The sequence below is a fragment of the Ranitomeya variabilis genome, chromosome 2 (genome assembly GCF_051348905.1).
Source record: "Ranitomeya variabilis isolate aRanVar5 chromosome 2, aRanVar5.hap1, whole genome shotgun sequence".
NCBI classification, from domain to species: Eukaryota; Metazoa; Chordata; class Amphibia; order Anura; family Dendrobatidae; genus Ranitomeya; species Ranitomeya variabilis.
In genome coordinates this window covers 1111209252-1111234726 of record NC_135233.1, presented here as the reverse complement: position 1 = coordinate 1111234726, position 25475 = coordinate 1111209252, and the positions used below count along the sequence as shown (strand labels likewise).

The 25475-nt window shown below is 55.9% G+C and overlaps 1 protein-coding gene across 1 annotated transcript; it reads right to left on the bottom strand.

Annotated features, from left to right (window-relative positions):
• On the bottom strand, window positions 1-24809 carry PPM1G (protein phosphatase, Mg2+/Mn2+ dependent 1G). The gene is made up of 10 exons (XM_077291990.1): window positions 24489-24809; window positions 14103-14172; window positions 13892-13977; window positions 4603-4735; window positions 2790-3211; window positions 2297-2425; window positions 1312-1546; window positions 1109-1238; window positions 939-1041; window positions 1-607 (listed from the first exon to the last, which is right to left on the bottom strand). The coding sequence occupies exons 1-10, from the start codon at window positions 24597-24599 to the stop codon at window positions 434-436; spliced, it is 1593 nt and encodes a 530-aa protein (XP_077148105.1). The 5' UTR covers window positions 24600-24809; the 3' UTR covers window positions 1-433.
• Between the last annotated feature and the right edge of the window lie 666 nt (window positions 24810-25475).

The following is a 25475-nucleotide window of genomic DNA, read 5'->3' as shown; positions in this document are numbered from 1 at the left end:
TCACATTAACCTTTTAATATCTGCTACAGTCCCAGCCCAAGAGCTGACATCATAGTGCAAACCCCGGTGACTGCCGCGCCCCACAGATCCAGGCCACACACATTTATAAAAAGCCTTGTTAAAATTCATCCACAGGTTCCAGGAGCCGAAAGGGACGGGGGTGATGGAATGATTACAAAATTATACACAAAATGATAGCTTTCCCCCGCCCATGAGCGGCACCATCCAGCGGGTACACCTCCCCTATCCCTCCCCCCTCGTGCGCCATTCGAGAGGTACACCACCCCCCCACGCGAGTGCCATCCGGCAGCTACAACGCAACACGTTTGTACAGCGATCATCAATAAAAAAAAAAACACAAAAAAAAACCGCAGGGACAATACTCATAAAAGTCTGAACAGCGGCCGGTTAATGTCCAGTGCGGCGGCAGCCACTAATCCGTCTTCGCCTTCTTGCCACTGCATTTTGCTGCCTCCGCCACCTCTAGTTTCCGCTTGTTGGCCTCAGTGCCGTGAGAATTCGGCTGGAAGCGGATGATGATGCAGGTCATGTTGTCACATCCAGTCCCGTCCCCCGAGGTGTCCGGAGCCAAACACTGGTCCAACAGCTGCAAACAAGAGTCCAGTCAGAGGTCAGCAGGCACACCCCATCCACCCGTCCCCACAGGGCGGCCGGCAGCACGATGCCACCTGTCCACGCAGGGCGGCCGTCAGCACGTATCTTCAGCACGATCACACCCCGCCACGCAGGGCGACAGTCGGTACGATCACACCCCGTCCACGCAGGGCAGCCGTCAGCACGATCACACCCCGTCCACACAGGGCGGCCATCAGCCCGATCACATCCATCCTCCCATCCACGTAGGACAACCGTAGTCACACTTGCACCCATCCGCAGCACACGAGCTGTCACTCTTGCAGGCAGCTCTGTGCCCTCACCTCCTCCACTATAGAGGACAGCCCGGCGTGCTCCCCGCTCTGCTCCTGCTGACTGATCTTCTCCTGGATAAAGTCCACCACCTCCTGGCTGCTCATCACATTCCTGAAATGCAGAGGACACGTTAGACGGGCCACGGGTTAATGCGGATCCCCCTGGAGTCTGCACCTACCAGATCCCATCACAGGCGATGACCATGAAGTCATGCTCCTCGTTCAGCGTCAGCACCTTGATGTCCGGCAGCGCGGAGATCATTTGCTCTTCGGGGGGAAGGTTCTGGTTCCTCTTGTAGAAGTGATCGCCTAGGAGTGGCAGGAGTCCATTGTATGGGTGGTGCCGGAGAATCACTCACCGATCATCACACACAGTACCTACCGATGGCCCGGGACAGATTCAGGCCGCCATTCACTCGGCCGTCCATGGTGACTTTCCCGCCTGCATTCTTTATCCGCGCCAATTCCAGCTCGTCCTCTGGTTTGTGGTCGTAGGACATGTCCACAGCTTTACCTCCCTCTGACACCACACAGCGAGAGTCGCCGGCATTGGCCACAATCAGCTGCTTCCCCCTGATGAGAGCCACGACAGCCGTGGTGCCGCTGTCCGAACCGGGCTGAGAAGACAGACACGTTGGGATGAGCCATGCTGATGGAGGAGATAGGGGGTCTGAACATGTGACTAAGCAGGCGGGAGACCAACCTTGGTATACGATATTCCCCACCCTCCTTTAAGTCCAGGCTCCAATTACCTGGAGACACCAAGCAGCACCTTAAAGAGTTGCCATTTTGGACCTGGACACGATGTAATAGTTGTTGCAGAGCCGAATAAACTTATTCTTTAAGTGACCCCTCTCTGTTGGACATATTAGCAAACCAAGTATCAGCACCTAGTGAGTTAACTTTTTATAATTATTAAAGTCTGCCAGTTTTCACGGGAGGCGTGTCCTCCTTCCCCTTGTATGATGCGGACCAAACAAAAACAGGCAGCAACACACACTGGAGAAAGAGCACGCCCCAACATAGCGGGGAGAGCTATTGTCTGTGTGCAATGCAGAGAGACAGCTCTGCGTTCCTGCTGGAGTCAGTGAGGGCGGTGCAGCTGAGCTTAGTGGTGTCACATTACAAACCCTCCTATCAGCTCTGCTCAGCTGCCCCTTCCCCACACTGTCCAGAGATGTGTCTGTGTCACACTTCTGTCTGCTGTGCTCAGGCTACTTGTGCTCGCTCTACAGAGAAATTAGGTCTACCCGTTCTCTCCACCCGTAGTGGTGCCTCCATAATAACAAGCCGTAAGAGGCCGCTTTCTGTAGATGAGAACAGTGCGAGTTATGGGCCGGGGTCTGCTACTATAGGGGGGGACTGACCTCCTCCTTCCCGTCCATGCCCGGCAACATCTCCTCCTCTTCTTCTTCTTCCTCCTCCTCCACATCCTCGCTGTCATCATCCTCCTCATTTTCCGCCTCCTCGCTGCTGTAATCCTCCTCACTGCACTCCTGAGGGACAAGAATTTCAGGTTAAGGTGGTGAAGCCCCTGTGGTCATGACGTAGACTAATGGTCGACACCACACATCACAGGCAGGGAGCCCAGCACGCCACAATCTGGTTAGAAATGGGGGAGCAGGAGAGGAGATGCATCCGGCTTCACGAGCAGTCGAGAGGCAGCTTTGTCCTCCCTCAGAGGAGGCAACCTCTGCTACACCACCTGTCAATCTGCCACCTGGTCAGGGAGCCATGGGAGAGGGTTACAGGTCCCTAAACAGGTCATGTTTCTGGGGGTCAAAAGTTGCCTTCATTCCAGTGTTTTAATACCCTGCCAGGAAGGATAGACCCCCATGTTCCCCACGCCCCCAGCCTCACCTCACTATCGTCCTCTTCATCTTCAGCCTCAGACTCTTCACTGTCTTCAAAAAACTTGGACTTGTCTGTAGACGGAGGCTGAGAGGGGCAGGAGGAGCAGGAAGGCTTGGCCTCACCGGTGGAGGACAGCACTGCCTCGCTGGCAGCCTTGATGTGGGAGGAGCTTTCTGAGCCGCTACCCCCTTCATCAGACGAGGTGATGGTGGCCGCGGAGTTCTCCTTCTCACCATTCTTGCACTGGGCATCAGGCTCCAGTTCCCCATTAACGCTCACAGCCTTGTCCTCAGCGTCCGTCTTGTCTGTAGTGTGTGAACATGGCTTACTCCGCGCCCCCTTCCCGCAGTTCTGGCCGTACCGTGTGAGCAGCTCCTCGATGGTCATGGTGGCCTCCTCGTGCAGGAGCACGGCCTCCTCGTTGTCCACTGAAAAACAGGATGTTAAGAGCATGAGACTCCGACAGACGAGGCACTGACCACCCTGTGTCTATGGCTCCGGGGCAGAACAATGTGTCTCCATGGTAACTGACACTGCGGTCCCATCTCTGCACACCCACCGAGGAGTGAGACTTCAGGATCAGACAGCCTGTTACCATGGCAACACATAGCTGCGCAGAGCAGCTGTGGACAGAAAATTGAAGTGGAAAATGAGGAGACTTAAACAACAAAAATAATCAGTGTCCTACAGTCATCTGACCTAATGACAGCGTAAAGCCAGAGACAGCCGCCACGCATGGTGACCCACAACATCAGCGCATCTGGGGGTGATAATGGCAGACAAACCCCCCTCCCTCGTCAGCCAATCTGTGGGCAACAGCGGCGGACACCCTCCCCTCCACCCGTCAACCAATCCGGGGGCAACAGCGGCGGACAACTTCCCCTCCACCTGTCAGCCAATCCGTGGACGACGGTGGCAGACAACCTCCCCTCCACCCGTCAACCAATCCCCAATCCGGGGGCAACAGTGGCGTACCAACTCCCCTCCACCCGTCACCCAATCCGTGGGCAACAGCGGCAGAAAACCTCCCCTCCACCCGTCAACCAATCTGTCAGCCACAGCAGCGAACAAGCTCCCTTCCACCCGTCACCCAATCCGTGGGCAACAGCGGCAGACAACCTCCCCTCCCTCGTCAGCCAATCCGTGGGCAACAGCGGCAGACAACCTCCCCTCCCTCGTCAGCCAATCCGTGGGCAACAGCGGCAGACAACCTCCCCTCCATCGTCAGCCAATCCGTGGGCAACAGCGGCAGACAACCTCCCCTCCATCGTCAGCCAATCCGTCGGCAAGAGCGGAGGACAACCTCCCCTCCATTGTCAGCCAATCAATGGGCAACAGCAGCGGACAACTTCCTCTCCATAGTCAGGCAATCCATGGACGACGGCGGCAGACAACCTCCCCTCCACCTCTCAGCCAATCCGTGGGCAACAGCAACGGACAACCTCCCCTCCATTATCAGCCAATCTATGGACGACAGCGGCAGACAACCTCCCCTCCACCCGTGAGCCAGTCCGTGTACAATGGCGGCGGACAATCTCCTCTCCATCGTCAGCCAACCCGGGGGCAACAGCGGCGGACAACCTCCCCTCCACCCTTCAGCCAGTCCGTGGACAACGGCGGCGGACAACCTCCCCTCCACCTCTCAGCCAATCCGTGGGCAACAGCAACGGACAACCTCCCCTCCATTGTCAGCCAATCCATGGACGACAGCGGTGGACAACCTCCCCTCCACCTGTCAGCCAATCCGTCAGCATCAACTGCTGACAACTTCCCCTCCAGCCGTCAGCCAATATGGGGGTGACAGCGGCAGACTACTCACCATCATCCTCATCCGCTACTTTATTCTTGTCCTCAGGGTCGCTGATCAGCCGCCCGGCCATCTGTGACAGCTCTTTTATCACATTCTCCTGTGTCAGCTTCTCATCAATGGCGAGGAACGCGTCCTCCAGAGCCTGCAGGAAAAACAAAGATCCTCATACCACAAGACCACCAGATACCGATGTCAGGAGGAAGTGAGGGAAAAAGATGGACGAGCTGTGTGTCACCCATTAATTTCTATGGCGAGTAGTGGGCATGCTCTGTGACTACAGGAGGGGGATGGGAGAGCTGACCCCTCATTATTACCTTCTATGGCGAGTAGTGGGCATGCTCTGTGACTGCAGGAGGGGGATGGGAGAGCTGACCCCTCATTATTACCTTCTATGGCGAGTAGTGGGCATGCTCTGTGACTGCAGGAGGGGGATGGGAGAGCTGACCCCTCATTATTACCTTCTATGGCGAGTAGTGGGCATGCTCTGTGACTGCAGGAGGGGGATGGGAGAGCTGACCCCTCATTATTACCTTCTATGGGAGAGTAGTGGGCATGCTCTGTGACTGCAAGAGGGGGATGGGAGAGCTGACCCCTCATCTATTACCTTCTATGGGAGAGTAGTGGGCATGCTCTGTGACTGCAAGAGGGGGATGGGAGAGCTGACCCCTCATCTATTACCTTCTATGAGCGAGTAGTGGGCATGCTCTGTGACTGCAAGAGGGGGATGGGAGAGCTGACCCCTCATCTATTACCTTCTATGGCGAGTAGTGGGCATGCTCTGTGACTGTAGGAGGGGGATGGGAGAGCTGACCCCTCATCTATTACCTTCTATGGGAGAGTAGTGGGCATGCTCTGTGACTACAGGAGGGGGATGGGAGAGCTGACCCCTAATCTATTACCTTCTATGGCGAGTAGTGGGCATGCTCTGTGACTGTAGGAGGGGGATGGGAGAGCTGACCCCTCATCTAATACCTTCTATGGGAGAGTAGTGGCCATGCTCTGTGACTGTAGGAGGGGGATGGGAGAGCTGACCCCTCATCTAATACCTTCTATGGGCGAGTAGTGGGCATGCTCTGTGACTGCAGGAGGGGGATGGGAGAGCTGACCCCTCATCTATTACCTTCTATGGTGAGTAGTGGGCATGCTCTGTGACTGTAGGAGGGGGATGGGAGAGCTGACCCCTCATCTAATACCTTCTATGGGCGAGTAGTGGGCATGCTCTGTGACTGTAGGAGGGGGATGGGAGAGCTGACCCCTCATCTATTACCTTCTATGGGAGAGTAGTGGGCATGCTCTGTGACTACAGGAGGGGGATGGGAGAGCTGACCCCTCATTATTACCTTCTATGGGAGAGTAGTGGGCATGCTCTGTGACTGCAGGAGGGGGATGGGAGAGCTGACCCCTCATCTATTACCTTCTATGGGAGAGTAGTGGGCATGCTCTGTGACTACAGGAGGGGGATGGGAGAGCTGACCCCTCATTATTACCTTCTATGGGAGAGTAGTGGGCATGCTCTGTGACTGCAGGAGGGGGGATGGGAGAGCTGACCCCTCATCTAATACCTTCTATGGGCGAGTAGTGGGCATGCTCTGTGACTGCAGGAGGGGGATGGGAGAGCTGACCCCTCATTATTACCTTCTATGGCGAGTAGTGGGCATGCTCTGTGACTGTAGGAGGGGGATGGGAGAGCTGACCCCTCATCTATTACCTTCTATGGGAGAGTAGTGGGCATGCTCTGTGACTGCAGGAGGGGGATGGGAGAGCTGACCCCTCATCTATTACCTTCTATGGTGAGTAGTGGACATGCTCTGTGACTACAGGAGGGGGATGGGAGAGCTGACCCCTCATTATTACCTTCTATGGGAGAGTAGTGGGCATGCTCTGTGACTGTAGGAGGGGGATGGGAGAGCTGACCCCTCATCTATTACCTTCTATGGGAGAGTAGTGGGCATGCTCTGTGACTGCAGGAGGGGGGATGGGAGAGCTGACCCCTCATCTAATACCTTCTATGGGCGAGTAGTGGGCATGCTCTGTGACTGCAGGAGGGGGATGGGAGAGCTGACCCCTCATCTAATACCTTCTATGGCGAGTAGTGGGCATGCTCTGTGACTGCAGGAGGGGGGATGGGAGAGCTGACCCCTCATCTATTACCTTCTATGGCGAGTAGTGGGCATGCTCTGTGACTGCAGGAGGGGGATGGGAGAGCTGACCCCTCATTATTACCTTCTATGGCGAGTAGTGGGCATGCTCTGTGACTGCAGGAGGGGGATGGGAGAGCTGACCCCTCATTATTACCTTCTATGGGAGAGTAGTGGGCATGCTCTGTGACTGCAGGAGGGGGATGGGAGAGCTGACCCCTCATCTATTACCTTCTATGGTGAGTAGTGGGCATGCTCTGTGACTGCAGGAGGGGGATGGGAGAGCTGACCCCTCATCTATTACCTTCTATGGCGAGTAGTGGGCATGCTCTGTGACTACAGGAGGGGGATGGGAGAGCTGACCCCTCATCTATTACCTTCTATGGGAGAGTAGTGGGCATGCTCTGTGACTGCAGGAGGGGGATGGGAGAGCTGACCCCTCATCTATTACCTTCTATGGGAGAGTAGTGGGCATGCTCTGTGACTGCAGGAGGGGGATGGGAGAGCTGACCCCTCATCTATTACCTTCTATGGGAGAGTAGTGGACATGCTCTGTGACTGCAGGAGGGGGATGGGAGAGCTGACCCCTCATCTAATACCTTCTATGGGAGAGTAGTGGGCATGCTCTGTGACTGCAGGAGGGGGATGGGAGAGCTGACCCCTCATCTATTACCTTCTATGGCGAGTAGTGGGCATGCTCTGTGACTGCAGGAGGGGGATGGGAGAGCTGACCCCTCATCTAATACCTTCTATGGGCGAGTAGTGGGCATGCTCTGTGACTGCAGGAGGGGGATGGGAGAGCTGACCCCTCATTATTACCTTCTATGGGCGAGTAGTGGGCATGCTCTGTGACTGCAGGAGGGGGGATGGGAGAGCTGACCCCTCATCTATTACCTTCTATGGGCGAGTAGTGGGCATGCTCTGTGACTGCAGGAGGGGGATGGGAGAGCTGACCCCTCATCTAATACCTTCTATGGGCGAGTAGTGGGCATGCTCTGTGACTGCAGGAGGGGGATGGGAGAGCTGACCCCTCATTATTACCTTCTATGGGAGAGTAGTGGGCATGCTCTGTGACTGCAGGAGGGGGGATGGGAGAGCTGACCCCTCATCTATTACCTTCTATGGGAGAGTAGTGGGCATGCTCTGTGACTGCAGGAGGGGGGATGGGAGAGCTGACCCCTCATCTAATACCTTCTATGGGAGAGTAGTGGGCATGCTCTGTGACTGCAGGAGGGGGATGGGAGAGCTGACCCCTCATCTATTACCTTCTATGGGCGAGTAGTGGACATGCTCTGTGACTGCAGGAGGGGGATGGGAGAGCTGACCCCTCATCTATTACCTTCTATGGGAGAGTAGTGGGCATGCTCTGTGACTGCAGGAGGGGGATGGGAGAGCTGACCCCTCATCTATTACCTTCTATGGGAGAGTAGTGGGCATGCTCTGTGACTGCAGGAGGGGGATGGGAGAGCTGACCCCTCATTATTACCTTCTATGGGAGAGTAGTGGGCATGCTCTGTGACTGCAGGAGGGGGATGGGAGAGCTGACCCCTCATCTATTACCTTCTATGGTGAGTAGTGGGCATGCTCTGTGACTGCAGGAGGGGGATGGGAGAGCTGACCCCTCATCTATTACCTTCTATGGTGAGTAGTGGGCATGCTCTGTGACTGCAGGAGGGGGATGGGAGAGCTGACCCCTCATCTATTACCTTCTATGGCGAGTAGTGGGCATGCTCTGTGACTACAGGAGGGGGATGGGAGAGCTGACCCCTCATCTATTACCTTCTATGGGAGAGTAGTGGGCATGCTCTGTGACTGCAGGAGGGGGATGGGAGAGCTGACCCCTCATCTAATACCTTCTATGGGCGAGTAGTGGGCATGCTCTGTGACTGCAGGAGGGGGATGGGAGAGCTGACCCCTCATCTATTACCTTCTATGGGAGAGTAGTGGACATGCTCTGTGACTGCAGGAGGGGGGATGGGAGAGCTGACCCCTCATTATTACCTTCTATGGGAGAGTAGTGGGCATGCTCTGTGACTGCAGGAGGGGGATGGGAGAGCTGACCCCTCATCTAATACCTTTTATGGGAGAGTAGTGGGCATGCTCTGTGACTACAGGAGGGGGATGGGAGAGCTGACCCCTCATCTAATACCTTCTATGGGAGAGTAGTGGGCATGCTCTGTGACTGCAGGAGGGGGATGGGAGAGCTGACCCCTCATCTATTACCTTCTATGGGAGAGTAGTGGGCATGCTCTGTGACTGCAGGAGGGGGATGGGAGAGCGGACCCCTCATCTATTACCTTCTATGGGAGAGTAGTGGGCATGCTCTGTGACTGCAGGAGGGGGGATGGGAGAGCTGACCCCTCATCTAATACCTTCTATGGCGAGTAGTGGGCATGCTCTGTGACTGCAGGAGGGGGATGGGAGAGCTGACCCCTCATCTATTACCTTCTATGGTGAGTAGTGGGCATGCTCTGTGACTGCAGGAGGGGGATGGGAGAGCTGACCCCTCATCTATTACCTTCTATGGGAGAGTAGTGGGTATGCTCTGTGACTGCAGGAGGGGGATGGGAGAGCTGACCCCTCATCTATTACCTTCTATGGCGAGTAGTGGGCATGCTCTGTGACTACAGGAGGGGGATGGGAGAGCTGACCCCTCATCTATTACCTTCTATGGGAGAGTAGTGGCCATGCTCTGTGACTGCAGGAGGGGGATGGGAGAGCTGACCCCTCATCTATTACCTTCTATGGGAGAGTAGTGGGCATGCTCTGTGACTACAGGAGGGGGATGGGAGAGCTGACCCCTCATCTAATACCTTCTATGGGAGAGTAGTGGGCATGCTCTGTGACTGCAGGAGGGGGATGGGAGAGCTGACCCCTCATCTAATACCTTCTATGGGAGAGTAGTGGGCATGCTCTGTGACTACAGGAGGGGGATGGGAGAGCTGACCCCTCATCTATTACCTTCTATGGGAGAGTAGTGGACATGCTCTGTGACTGCAGGAGGGGGATGGGAGAGCTGACCCCTCATCTATTACCTTCTATGGGAGAGTAGTGGACATGCTCTGTGACTGCAGGAGGGGGGATGGGAGAGCTGACCCCTCATCTAATACCTTCTATGGCGAGTAGTGGGCATGCTCTGTGACTGCAGGAGGGGGATGGGAGAGCTGACCCCTCATCTAATACCTTCTATGGCGAGTAGTGGGCATGCTCTGTGACTGCAGGAGGGGGATGGGAGAGCTGACCCCTCATCTATTACCTTCTATGGTGAGTAGTGGGCATGCTCTGTGACTGCAGGAGGGGGATGGGAGAGCTGACCCCTCATCTATTACCTTCTATGGGAGAGTAGTGGGTATGCTCTGTGACTGCAGGAGGGGGATGGGAGAGCTGACCCCTCATCTATTACCTTCTATGGCGAGTAGTGGGCATGCTCTGTGACTACAGGAGGGGGATGGGAGAGCTGACCCCTCATCTATTACCTTCTATGGGAGAGTAGTGGCCATGCTCTGTGACTGCAGGAGGGGGATGGGAGAGCTGACCCCTCATCTATTACCTTCTATGGGAGAGTAGTGGGCATGCTCTGTGACTACAGGAGGGGGATGGGAGAGCTGACCCCTCATCTAATACCTTCTATGGGAGAGTAGTGGGCATGCTCTGTGACTGCAGGAGGGGGATGGGAGAGCTGACCCCTCATCTAATACCTTCTATGGGAGAGTAGTGGGCATGCTCTGTGACTACAGGAGGGGGATGGGAGAGCTGACCCCTCATCTATTACCTTCTATGGGAGAGTAGTGGACATGCTCTGTGACTGCAGGAGGGGGATGGGAGAGCTGACCCCTCATCTATTACCTTCTATGGGAGAGTAGTGGACATGCTCTGTGACTGCAGGAGGGGGGATGGGAGAGCTGACCCCTCATCTATTACCTTCTATGGGAGAGTAGTGGGCATGCTCTGTGACTGCAGGAGGGGGGATGGGAGAGCTGACCCCTCATCTATTACCTTCTATGGGAGAGTAGTGGACATGCTCTGTGACTACAGGAGGGGGATGGGAGAGCTGACCCCTCATCTATTACCTTCTATGGGAGAGTAGTGGACATGCTCTGTGACTGCAGGAGGGGGGATGGGAGAGCTGACCCCTCATCTATTACCTTCTATGGGAGAGTAGTGGACATGCTCTGTGACTACAGGAGGGGGGATGGGAGAGCTGACCCCTCATCTATTACCTTCTATGGGAGAGTAGTGGGCATGCTCTGTGACTGCAGGAGGGGAGGATGGGAGAGCTGACCCCTCATCTATTACCTTCTATGAGCGAGTAGTGGGCATGCTCTGTGACTGCAGGAGGGGGATGGGAGAGCTGACCCCTCATCTAATACCTTCTATGGGCGAGTAGTGGGCATGCTCTGTGACTGCAGGAGGGGGGATGGGAGAGCTGACCCCTCATCTATTACCTTCTATGGCGAGTAGTGGGCATGCTCTGTGACTGCAGGAGGGGGATGGGAGAGCTGACCCCTCATCTAATACCTTCTATGGGCGAGTAGTGGGCATGCTCTGACTGCAGGAGGGGGGATGGGAGAGCTGACCCCTCATCTATTACCTTCTATGGGAGAGTAGTGGGCATGCTCTGTGACTGCAGGAGGGGGATGGGAGAGCTGACCCCTCATCTATTACCTTCTATGGTGAGTAGTGGACATGCTCTGTGACTACAGGAGGGGGATGGGAGAGCTGACCCCTCATTATTACCTTCTATGGGAGAGTAGTGGGCATGCTCTGTGACTGCAGGAGGGGGATGGGAGAGCTGACCCCTCATCTATTACCTTCTATGGGAGAGTAGTGGGTATGCTCTGTGACTGCAGGAGGGGGATGGGAGAGCTGACCCCTCATCTATTACCTTCTATGGGCGAGTAGTGGGCATGCTCTGTGACTACAGGAGGGGGATGGGAGAGCTGACCCCTCATTATTACCTTCTATGGGAGAGTAGTGGGCATGCTCTGTGACTGCAGGAGGGGGATGGGAGAGCTGACCCCTCATCTATTACCTTCTATGGGAGAGTAGTGGGCATGCTCTGTGACTGCAGGAGGGGGATGGGAGAGCTGACCCCTCATTATTACCTTCTATGGCGAGTAGTGGGCATGCTCTGTGACTGCAGGAGGGGGATGGGAGAGCTGACCCCTCATCTAATACCTTCTATGGGAGAGTAGTGGACATGCTCTGTGACTGCAGGAGGGGGGATGGGAGAGCTGACCCCTCATTATTACCTTCTATGGCGAGTAGTGGGCATGCTCTGTGACTGCAGGAGGGGGATGGGAGAGCTGACCCCTCATCTAATACCTTCTATGGGAGAGTAGTGGGCATGCTCTGTGACTGCAGGAGGGGGATGGGAGAGCTGACCCCTCATCTATTACCTTCTATGGCGAGTAGTGGGCATGCTCTGTGACTGCAGGAGGGGGGATGGGAGAGCTGACCCCTCATCTATTACCTTCTATGGCGAGTAGCGGGCATGCTCTGTGACTGCAGGAGGGGGATGGGAGAGCTGACCCCTCATTATTACCTTCTATGGCGAGAGTAGTGGGCATGCTCTGTGACTGCAGGAGGGGGATGGGAGAGCTGACCCCTCATCTATTACCTTCTATGGGAGAGTAGTGGCCATGCTCTGTGACTGCAGGAGGGGGATGGGAGAGCTGACCCCTCATCTAATACCTTCTATGGGAGAGTAGTGGACATGCTCTGTGACTGCAGGAGGGGGATGGGAGAGCTGACCCCTCATCTATTACCTTCTATGGCGAGTAGTGGGCAGGCTCTGTGACTGCAGGAGGGGGATGGGAGAGCTGACCCCTCATTATTACCTTCTGTGGCGAGTAGTGGGCATGCTCTGTGACTGCAGGAGGGGGATGGGAGGGCTGACCCTTCATCTATTACCTTCTATGGGCGCGTAGCGGGCATGCTCTGTGACTACAGGAGGGGGATGGGAGAGCTGACCCCTCATTATTACCTTCTATGGGCGAGTAGTGGGCATGCTCTGTGACTGCAGGAGGGGGATGGGAGAGCTGACCCTTCATCTATTACCTTCTATGGGCGAGTAGTGGGCATGCTCTGTGACTACAGGAGGGGGATGGGAGAGCTGACCCCTCATCTAATACCTTCTATGGGCGAGTAGTGGGCATGCTCTGTGACTGCAGGAGGGGGATGGGAGAGCTGACCCCTCATTATTACCTTCTATGGGCGAGTAGTGGGCATGCTCTGTGACTGCAGGAGGGGGATGGGAGAGCTGACCCTTCATCTATTACCTTCTATGGGAGAGTAGTGGGCATGCTCTGTGACTGCAGGAGGGGGATGGGAGAGCTGACCCCTCATTATTACCTTCTATGGGAGAGTAGTGGGCATGCTCTGTGACTGCAGGAGGGGGATGGGAGAGCTGACCCTTCATCTAATACCTTCTATGGCGAGTAGTGGGCATGCTCTGTGACTGCAGGAGGGGGATGGGAGAGCTGACCCCTCATCTATTACCTTCTATGGGAGAGTAGTGGGCAGGCTCAGTGACTGCAGGAGGGGGGATGGGAGAGCTGACCCCTCATTATTACCTTCTGTGGCGAGTAGTGGGCATGCTCTGTGACTGCAGGAGGGGGATGGGAGAGCTGACCCCTCATCTATTACCATCTATGGGCGAGTAGTGGGCATGCTCTGTGACTGCAGGAGGGGGATGGGAGAGCTGACCCCTCATCTATTACCATCTATGGGCGAGTAGTGGGCATGCTCTGTGACTGCAGGAGGGGGATGGGAGAGCTGACCCCTCATCTATTACCATCTATGGGCGAGTAGTGGGCATGCTCTGTGACTGCAGGAGGGGGATGGGAGAGCTGACCCTTCATCTATTACCTTCTATGGGCGAGTAGTGGGCATGCTCTGTGACTGCAGGAAGGCGATAGGTCAGCCATTCCATCATGTATAGACTTACAGAACACGGAAGCACAGATAGCCCGGGGTGGGATAGCACCATGATTGCAATAGGGACACGGCAGCAGCGCCCAGGACCCGAACACGGACCGCCACCGAATACAAAGACCAAGAACACCCAATACAGAAGGAGCCCCCATCACAAAGTGGTGACCAGCAGCATCTGGCTACAATGTGGCCCCTGGCACAGGAGGACGGCCGGCAGTGCTCACCTTCTGGAGCTTGCCCTCCTTGTACGCCTTCTGATCCTTTATAATGTCCGGCAGGTACTTGGAGCAATACAAGGCCACCTCTTCACCTGGGGACCAAGACAACAAATGAGAGGGCACAACACCAACAGCTCGCTCCACACAGAACCGCTCCTGCGACGCCCCGGGCACTCGCACTGACTCCGCACTATGGCGCACTCACACCGGTACTCACCTCCGTGGCCGTCATACACCGAGAACATGGCCGTCTCCCCATCCAACTCAGGGATGCAGTTATGGGCGTCCTGCGGGAGAAAGAACAGGGATGTGAAGGTGAGTGGGAGGTGGTCCGAGGCACCGCACACAGTGGGTACAAAGTCTACACGCCCAAGAACATCACAGGTTTGTGACCTACGAGTAATCATACAAAAGTGTCAGCTAACAATTTTTCCCCTTAAGGCTACGTGCGCATGTTGAGGATTTGCTTGTGGAAATTATGAGCGGATTTGATGCAGATTTGTAAACTAAATAAAGATATATTTAAAAAAAAAAAAAAGCGATTTCCTTGTTCAACCTCTTCAGCCAGATAAGCTCATTAATATTAAATACACACACACCAGCCTATGTAGGAGATGCGAACTTGGCTTCAGGAAAATGGCGGCCGCGATCTCCATCTGCGCACGCATGGCATCCCGCGGCCATTTTCCTGAAGCCCCGAGCAGCAGAGCACTCCATCTGCGCACGCGCGGCCTCAGGAAGATGGCCGCCGCCACCGATAACCAGGGGAATAGCACAGCTCGCGCTCTTTTTCGGCTGTTGCGCATGAGAACCACTACGCCAACGCCGGGAAGATAAGCAAGAGGTGGGGGAGAAACAGCCATTTCACCACGACCTTTTGACCAGACCAGCGTGATTGACAGGCGAAAACGGCGACTTTTGAAAGGTATTTCGGCAGCATAGGTGGGTAATCAGGGGACAAAAAATACACTATTGTAAAGCACAGCTCAGGCCCTATTTAACGGTATTTTTATCTCATACTGAAAAAACGGGGTGACAGGTTCCCTTTAAGAGCAGCACAAACAAAAAAAACAAAAATAGGGTGCAAGGCCCCCAGTCATGTACCAAACCTTATTGTAGAAGTCCAAAAATCAGAGGCAGCACACCATTGTAGATTAAAGATTAGTAGATGCTCAAAATGTAATAGCCATCATGGCAACGTTTCGGCCCATGGAGCGCTTGAGAAAGCCTCTCCATGGGCCGAAACATTGCCGTGATAGGCTACCACATTTTGAGCATGTGATAATCTTTAATCTACAATGGTGTGCTGCCTCTGATTTTTTGGACTTATATCTTTAACATTGGGCACGCAGGCCACACGGATGTATGTGGATGCATCCACATGCATCGTTTTGACGCTGTGCCGACCACACCAAAATGCAACATGTTGCGTTCGACGCAGTTCGGCTCAGCGTCAAAACTACGCATGCGGACACATCCACATGGCCTGCGTACCCATGATGGGCACGCAGGACACATGCAGACGTAGGTGGAGCTGAATGGAAGAGGTGCGGCAGTGGGCGGGGCTTAACGGAGGAAGTACGCAGCCCTCTGCAGCTCTGCCCAACGCAAATGTGGACTTAGCCTAAGATGCGCCAATTCTGGCACTTAGCCTCACTCTTCCCACTTGCCCTGTAACGGTGGCAAGTGGGGTTCATATTTGTGGGGTCGATGTCACCTTTGTATTGTCAGGTGAAATCAAGCCCACGGCTTAGTAATGGAGAAGGGTCTATAAGACACCTATCCATTACTAGTCTGAAAGTTATATGGTAAATACACAGCCAGAAAAAAAGTCCTTTATTTGAATTAATCACAGACTCCTTTATTGAATCTAAATTTACCATACTTACTGAACGCCCAATGCCCGACGCCCTGGTCTCCTACAACAAAAATAAAATATTAAACCAACAAATAATACTCCCTGTCAGCCGTAGTCTATTTAATAACGAGTGTCCCACAACGATCTCATGTATAGAACAGTTACATCGGGAGATGTGACCGCTCTACCCGGCCTCTGGCGATACACTGCGGAAGCAATTACCTCCTGTCAATGTATCACAGCGCTGCTGTGAGAGTTCACCGGAGTTCATCCACTCCGTTGCTGTCACTTACGGCACTGCTGCGTGGGAAAGTTCACACAGCGGTAGTGCCGTAAGTGACAGCACCGGAGCTGATCAGCTGATTCACTGCGGGAGATATTAGCTCCTGTCAGTGTATCGCCGGCGGCCAGGTAGAGAAGTCACATCTCCCGATGTGACTGTTCTACACGTGGGATCGCCGTGGGACACTCGAATTACCTGGACTACGGCGGACAGGGAGTATATGTTGGTTTATCATTTTACATAATTTCTAGGAGACAAGGGCATCGGGGATTTGGTGTGAGAGTATAATGGGTTTTTACTTTTATGTGAATGCATGTAATTTTACTTTTTTTTTTCTTTTTAAACTGAGCACAGACGACGGCAGATGATACTACTCTCCCATCAGTGACAGCAGACATAGCTGGATGGGAGCAGTAGTCTCATCAGCCCACACCTTTTTTTTTTTTTTTAACCACAGGTCACTGCTGCGGGTCACAGTCAGCTGCGGAATCACGCTGACATCTGCCAGCATGATCCCGCAGCGCTGTGACTGACAGCACTGGTGGTAGCCTTACAGCACACACAGGCACGCAAACATATTCTACGAGCCCACGCGCACATATTCTCCGCCCACCATTTCCTTTCTGCAGAGTTTTTGGCAGCACATCCGCAGCAAATCCGCAAACCTTTTTACACCTGCGGTTTTACTGCTGTTTTGACTGACTCAATGGAAGTCAATGGGTGCCGAAACGCTGCAGATCGGCAAAAAGAATGGACATGCTGCGGAAACTAAAATGCTGAGAATAAGGATGGAAATTTCCACAGCAATTCAGGAATGCCATTAACATTGCTTTAATAATCCAGTGCAGATTTATAGCATTTCCGTACGAAAAAACACTGCGGAAGCACAACAAATCTGCAACATGTGCACATAGCCTTAAAGAGCCCCTGTGATCAGGATTGTGCTCAGTGACTACAGACAGTGTCAGGTTGGCACAGTTATACTGATTACTGATACCTGGTGCTGAAATCCGTCTTGTGGTTGTTGTGGAATCTGTGCCTGTAGTCTTCAGGTAATTAAATTCTTGTGTTCAGGGGCAGTGTGACGATGATGATCAGGCCAGAGCACAACATAAAGCCCCGTCCACAGCCCGAGAGTCTCAGTACCTTTAAGACTACAGGCACAGATTCCACAACAACCACAAGACGGATTTCAGCACCAGGTATCAGTAATCAGGATAACGGCGCCAACCTAACACTGTAGTCACTGAGCACAATCCTGCCGACAGGGGCACTTTAATGTCAGCAATAATCTGTACAAATCCTGAGAAAAACAAACTAAAAATATCATTTTGAGGAAATAAAAATAAGAACCCTACAATACTGTGGTTGCATAAGTCAGGGCTGTGGTTGTGCTGAGAGTCAGCTGATCACATTTCCCCCCATGTTACATATAGTAGTGACCAAAAAATTTGTATTTTTTTAAAGTGTAATTACTTCTGTTTGCCTACATTTTTTTTCTTGTGTTTTTCAGATAAAACTTGCCAAAGACAAATTTCTCAGGAGACGTCAGGAAGCTTATTATCCTGAGAGTGAAGTCAGGTAAAAGCCATGAAGAGGAGCGATGGGATAGAACCGCTCTCAGAGCCAAGTGTCACATACAATAGAGAGACGTTCTGGAACCGCTGACATCTAGACGTGGACGAGCACGGAACACCTCCTCCAAAGTCAGTATCTGATGTCCATAAAGTGCTGTGAGGACATAGTACGAAACGAAGGAAGAATATGGGGTCAGTGAGTCACAAGCGGTGGGGTGACTGCTCAGCTGTAGGCGAATGCACGAGGTCCAGGAGGGCCGACAATGGAAAGAGACAGATTGGGCTGAGCAGTTGTAGTCGGATGAATCCAAGGGCAATCTGTTTGGTAATGATGGCAAGCACCGCCCAACTGGAAAACGCCTACAGTGAAACATGGTGGTGGCAAGGTCATGGTTTGGGGCTGTTTTTCTGCATCTGCCATTCGCCCTCTGCATAGAACTGATGGAAATATGAACGCTGCTGTGTACAAGGATATAGCGGAGAATGTAATGATGCCACATGGTAAAGCCAGAGTAGGCCAGGGCTGGAAATATCAGCCAATGATCCTAAGCACATGTCCAACTTGGTCAAAAATTGGTCAGCAAGGAAAAAATGTTCCCTGTTGCAATGGCCAATCCAATACAATCCCCGATTGACACCCTATAGAGAACCTTGGGGATGAGTTAGGGCCGCGAGTTGGGGCCCGTACCCAGAGCAAGAACGATGAATTGTTTGCAGATTTGCACAAGGCACTGAGTGAGATCCTCAGGATGTCTTCTACCCCATCAGTGTGACTGTTCTGGCACCGCACTCCATGTTGTGAGCAATAAATAGCAGATACAGAACTTCAGGCCGTCAGTTTTCTTTCATTATAGGCCCGATATTCTACAGCCTTGTGGTTACAATTAAGATCTTGTCTGATGACTTCACGCACCTTAAATTAATCACCAGGAAAATGGCGACAACACCAGACAGAAGGAATCGCACTTCAAACAAAAAAAGAAAAGACTTCTGGTCGCTACTGTAGTAGTCAGCTCTCGGCTGCCATCATTTACAGCAATTCTGATTATCCCCAGAGAAAGTGGACCGTAATCAGCTGACAACACAGTAAAGGATCTCATTATGGAAAGTTGACAGTCAGGAGAAGATACAGGAACATTTCCCAGGCATCGGATCCACCAGGGACACTGTGAAGATGTCACCAAGAAGGGGCTGACATCTGGTACCACAGCGACACCACCGAGATCTGTACGTCACTGAAACATTGAAGAAAGAAAATGTCGCTGGAGGCAGCAAGAGATAACAGCAACATTAGAGGAGCTGCAGGAATCTCTGTCCAGTCCTGGTTGTGTCCGGCTTGTGACCACATTCTCCATATCTCCTGCCTGAGGGGACAGGGACATAACGGAGCCTTTTAATACACATAAAACCTCCGGGCCAGCGATGTTCTGCCAGAAACTCTAGAGGTAGAAATGTGATCTATGTGACGAGACGGAGGAGGACCTCTGAGGCCACACCGGTCATCCCCACAAGATCACCATCCCCACAGTAAGGCATGGTGGGGGCAGCATTGGGCTCTAAGGCTAGTTTTCAGAAGCTGGATCTAGGACTTTAGCCAAGGGGGAGGGAATTAAGGACAGAACAAATAGACAACTCTACACTTCTAATATCAGGGAGGGTGGGCAGGCAGGAGCTCGGGACGTGCAAAGCTCAGCTAGTGGCTACTATGCTGTCATAATGCATTTTAAGGACTTTCAATAAATATTGGTTTTATGGGATTCTGGAGCTAAAGGCTTTATTTCTTCATTCCATGCAAAGGTCAGTATTACAGGGGTGCGCAGACTTCTCCCTCAGGCAGGGCTCGGTATTACAGGGGTGCGCAGACTCCCCCCTCAGGCAGGGCTCAGTATTACAGGGGTGCACAGACTTCTCCCTCAGGCAGGGCTCAGTATTACAGGGGTGCGCAGACTTCTCCCTCAGGGAGGGCTCGGTATTACAGGGGTGCGCAGACTCCCCCCTCAGGCAGGGCTCAGTATTACAGGGGTGCACAGACTGCCCCCTCAGGCAGGGCTCAGTATTACAGGGGTGCGCAGACTTCTCCCTCAGGCAGCGCTTGGTATTACAGGGGTGCACAGACTCCCCCTCAGGCAGGGCTCGGTATTACAGGGGTGCACAGACTCCCCCTCAGGCAGGGCTCGGTATTACAGGGGTGCACAGACTCCCCCTCAGGCAGCGCTCAGTATTACAGGGGTGCGCAGACTTCACCCTCAGGCAGGGCTCAGTATTACAGGGGTGCGCAGACTCCCCCTCAGGCAGCGCTCAGTATTACAGGGGTGCGCAGACTCCCCCTCAGGCAGCGCTCGGTATTACAGGGGTGCGCAGACTTCCCCCTCAGGCAGGGCTCAGTATTACAGGGGTGTGCAGACTTCTCCCTCAGGGAGGGCTCGGTATTACAGGGGTGCGCAGACTCCCCCCCTCAGGCAGGGCTCAGTATTACAGGGGTGCGCAGACTTCTCCCTCAGGCAGGGCTCAGTATTACAGGGGTGCGCAGACTCCCCCTCAGGCAGCGCTCGGTATTACAGGGGTGCACAGACTCCCCCTCAGGCAGGACTCGGTATTACAGGGGTGCACAGACTCCCCCTCAGGCAGGGCTCAGTATTACAGGGGTGCACAGACTCCCCCCTCAGGCAGCGCTCGGTATTACAGGGGTGCGCAGACTCCCCCTCAGGCAGGGCTCAGTATTACAGGGGTGCACAGACTCCCCCTCAGGCAGGGCTCAGTATTACAGGGGTGCACAGACTCCCCCCTCAGGCAGGGCTCGGTATTACAGGGGTGCGCAGACTTCCCCCTCAGGCAGGGCTCAGTATTACACGGGTGCGCAGACTCCCCCCTCAGGCATGGCTCGGTATTACACGGGTGCGCAGACTCCCCCCTCAGGCAGGGCTCGGTATTACAGGGGTGCAGACTCCCCCTCAGGCGGGGCTCGGTATTACAGGGGTGCGCAGACTCCCCCTCAGGCAGGGCTCGGTATTACAGGGGTGCACAGACTCCCCCTCAGGCAGCGCTCAGTATTACAGGGGTGCGCAGACTCCCCCCTCAGGCAGGGCTCGGTATTACAGGGGTGCACAGACTCCCCCTCAGGCAGGGCTCGGTATTACAGGGGTGCGCAGACCCCCCCCTCAGGCAGCGCTCGGTATTACACGGGTGCGCAGACTCCCCCCTCAGGCAGGGCTCGGTATTACAGGGGTGCGCAGACTCCCCCCTCAGGCAGCGCTCGGTATTACAGGGGTGCGCAGACTCCCCCCTCAGGCAGGGCTCGGTATTACAGGGGTGCGCAGACCCCCCCCCTCAGGCAGCGCTCGGTATTACAGGGGTGCGCAGACTCCCCCCTCAGGCAGCGCTCGGTATTACAGGGGTGCACAGACTCCCCCCTCAGGCAGTGCTCAGTATTACAGGGGTGCGCAGACTTCTCCCTCAGGCAGGGCTCAGTATTACAGGGGTGCACAGACTCCCCCTCAGGCAGGGCTCAGTATTACAGGGGTGCACAGACTCCCCCTCAGGCAGGGCTCAGTATTACAGGGGTGCGCAGACTCCCCCTCAGGCAGGGCTCGGTATTACAGGGGTGCACAGACTCCCCCCTCAGGCAGGGCTCGGTATTACAGGGGTGCGCAGACTCCCCCTCAGGCAGGGCTCGGTATTACAGGGGTGCACAGACTCCCCCCTCAGGCAGTGCTCGGTATTACAGGGGTGCGCAGACTCCCCCCTCAGGCAGGGCTCAGTATTACAGGGGTGCACAGACTGCCCCCTCAGGCAGTGCTCGGTATTACAGGGGTGCACAGACTCCCCCTCAGGCAGGGCTCGGTATTACAGGGGTGCGCAGACTTCTCCCTCAGGCAGGGCTCAGTATTACAGGGGTGCGCAGACTCCCCCCTCAGGCAGGGCTCGGTATTACAGGGGTGCACAGACTCCCCCTCAGGCAGGGCTCGGTATTACAGGGGTGCACAGACTCCCCCCTCAGGCAGGGCTCGGTATTACAGGGGTGCACAGACTTCCCCTCAGGCAGGGCTCGGTATTACAGGGGTGCACAGACTCCCCCTCAGGCAGGGCTCAGTATTACAGGGGTGCGCAGACTCCCCCTCAGGCAGGACTCAGTATTACAGGGGTGCACAGACTCCCCCCTCAGGCAGGGCTCAGTATTACAGGGGTGCGCAGACTCCCCCTCAGGCAGGGCTCGGTATTACAGGGGTGCACAGACTCCCCCCTCAGGCAGGGCTCGGTATTACAGGGGTGCGCAGACTTCTCCCTCAGGCAGGGCTCAGTATTACAGGGGTGCACAGACTCCCCCCTCAGGCAGGGCTCGGTATTACAGGGGTGCGCAGACTTCTCCCTCAGGCAGGGCTCAGTATTACAGGGGTGCACAGACTCCCCCCTCAGGCAGTGCTCGGTATTACAGGGGTGCACAGACTCCCCCCTCAGGCAGGGCTCGGTATTACAGGGGTGCACAGACTTCCCCTCAGGCAGGGCTCGGTATTACAGGGGTGCACAGACTCCCCCTCAGGCAGGGCTCAGTATTACAGGGGTGCGCAGACTCCCCCTCAGGCAGGACTCAGTATTACAGGGGTGCGCAGACTCCCCCTCAGGCAGGGCTCGGTATTACAGGGGTGCACAGACTCCCCCCTCAGGCAGGGCTCGGTATTACAGGGGTGCGCAGACTTCTCCCTCAGGCAGGGCTCAGTATTACAGGGGTGCACAGACTCCCCCCTCAGGCAGGGCTCGGTATTACAGGGGTGCACAGACTCCCCCTCAGGCAGTGCTCGGTATTACAGGGGTGCACAGACTCCCCCTCAGGCAGGGCTCAGTATTACAGGGGTGCACAGACTCCCCCCTCAGGCAGGGCTCAGTATTACAGGGGTGCGCAGACTTCTCCCTCAGGCAGGGCTCGGTATTACAGGGGTGCGCAGACTCCCCCTCAGGCAGGGCTCAGTATTACAGGGGTGCGCAGACTTCTCCCTCAGGCAGGGCTCAGTATTACAGGGGTGCGCAGACTCCCCCCTCAGGCAGGGCTCAGTATTACAGGGGTGCACAGACTCCCCCCTCAGGCAGGGCTCGGTATTACAGGGGTGCACAGACTTCCCCTCAGGCAGTGCTCGGTATTACAGGGGTGCACAGACTCCCCCCTCAGGCAGTGCTCGGTATTACAGGGGTGCACAGACTCCCCCCTCAGGCAGGGCTCAGTATTACAGGGGTGCACAGACTCCCCCTCAGGCAGGGCTCAGTATTACAGGGGTGCGCAGACTCCCCCCTCAGGCAGGGCTCAGTATTACAGGGGTGCGCAGACTCCCCCTCAGGCAGGGCTCAGTATTACAGGGGTGCGCAGACTCCCCCTCAGGCAGGGCTCGGTATTACAGGGGTGCGCAGACTCCCCCCTCAGGCAGGGCTCAGTATTACAGGGGTGCGCAGACTCCCCCCTCAGGCAGGGCTCAGTATTACAGGGGTGCACAGACTCCCCCCTCAGGCAGTGCTCGGTATTACAGGGGTGCGCAGACTCCCCCCTCAGGCAGGGCTCAGTATTACAGGGGTGCACAGACTGCCCCCTCAGGCAGGGCTCAGTATTACAGGGGTGCGCAGACTCCCCCCTCAGGCAGCGCTCAGTATTACAGGGATGCGCAGACTTCTCCCTCAGGCAGCGCTCGGTATTACAGGGGTGCACAGACTCTCCCTCAGGCAGCGCTCGGTATTACAGGGGTGCGCAGACTTCCCCTCAGGCAGGGCTCGGTATTACAGGGGTGCACAGACTCTCCCTCAGGCAGCGCTCGGTATTACAGGGGTGCGCAGACTTCCCCTCAGGCAGGGCTCGGTATTACAGGGGTGCGCAGACTCCCCCCTCAGGCAGTGCTCGGTATTACAGGGGTGCGCAGACTCCCCCCTCAGGCAGGGCTCAGTATTACAGGGGTGCACAGACTCCCCCCTCAGGCAGGGCTCAGTATTACAGGGGTGCGCAGACTCCCCCTCAGGCAGGGCTCAGTATTACAGGGGTGCGCAGACTCCCCCTCAGGCAGGGCTCGGTATTACAGGGGTGCGCAGACTCCCCCCTCAGGCAGGGCTCGGTATTACACGGGTGCACAGACTCCCCCCTCAGGCAGTGCTCGGTATTACAGGGGTGCACAGACTCCCCCCTCAGGCAGGGCTCAGTATTACAGGGGTGCGCAGACTCCCCCCTCAGGCAGGGCTCAGTATTACAGGGGTGCGCAGACTCCCCCTCAGGCAGTGCTCAGTATTACAGGGGTGCGCAGACTCCCCCCTCAGGCAGTGCTCGGTATTACAGGGGTGCGCAGACCCCCCCTCAGGCAGTGCTCGGTATTACAGGGGTGCACAGACTGCCCCCTCAGGCAGGGCTCAGTATTACAGGGGTGCACAGACTCCCCCCTCAGGCAGTGCTCGGTATTACAGGGGTGCGCAGACCCCCCCTCAGGCAGTGCTCGGTATTACAGGGGTGCACAGACTGCCCCCTCAGGCAGCGCTCGGTATTACAGGGGTGCGCAGACTCCCCCCTCAGGCAGGGCTCGGTATTACAGGGGTGCACAGACTCCCCCCTCAGGCAGGGCTCGGTATTACAGGGGTGCACAGACTCCCCCCTCAGGCAGTGCTCGGTATTACAGGGGTGCGCAGACCCCCCCTCAGGCAGGGCTCGGTATTACAGGGGTGCACAGACTCCCCCCTCAGGCAGGGCTCAGTATTACAGGGGTGCACAGACTCCCCCCTCAGGCAGGGCTCAGTATTACAGGGGTGCGCAGACTCCCCCTCAGGCAGGGCTCAGTATTACAGGGGTGCACAGACTCCCCCCTCAGGCAGGGCTCAGTATTACAGGGGTGAGCAGACTCCCCCAGCAGCGCGGCCAGCACTCACCTCCATGGTCACCCTCCAGCCCTGCATGGCGGAGTAGCCGAAGCTCAGCCTCCGGTTGCCGCCCCCGCCGGAGCTCTTGCTGGTGTTGGGCTGGGACAGATAGGCTCCCATGTCCGGACACGTGCGGCCTCTCAGCGGCTCCGGAGAATCAGCGGAGCGGAAGCGGAAGTGGCGGCGGAGACAAGAGGAGCCGGATGATCACGTGACCGGAACTGGGGCCTGCGGCGGCCATGTTAGGTGCGGGCGCCTCCCGGATCTCCGCGGGGACGTCCTGCCACATCCCGGAGGCAGAAACCCCACACCGGCTGCCGTCACAGGGGCGCCGCGGGATCCGCCGTCCGCCAGGAATCTTCACAAAGCCGAAGCAAACATGGCGGCAAGGACGCAAACGTGCGGTGACATGACGCGGCGGACGTCACTTCCTCGGATACGGCTCCCTGGAGACCGCGTTCTCACACTGCGGTCGGGACGGGGCGGGACGCTGAGTGGTCACCTGGGAATGGTCGCTGTCCTTCCAGGGGCCGTCCAGAAATGGGCGGAAGTGCTGAGAATGCCGCTGATGGTGGAGGTGGTAAAAGAGCAATGGTCAGTGACCTGCTGCCGCCAGCGCCACGTCCGGAGCGGATCCCTGAGGGTGTGCCCACGTCCGGAGCGGATCCCTGAGGGTGTGCCCACGTCCGGAGCGGATCCCTGAGGGTGTGCCCACGTCCGGAGCGGATCCCTGAGGATGTGCCCACGTCCGGAGCGGATCCCTGAGGGTGTGCCCACGTCCGGGGCGGATCCCTGAGGGTGTGGCCACGTCCGGAGCGGATCCCTGAGGGTGTGCCCACGTCCGGAGCGGATCCCTGAGGGTGTGCCCACGTCCGGAGCGGATCCCTGAGGGTGTGCCCACGTCCGGAGCCGATCCCTGAGGGTGTGCCCACGTCCGGAGCCGATCCCTGAGGGTGTGCCCACGTCCGGAGCCGATCCCTGAGGGTGTGCCCACGT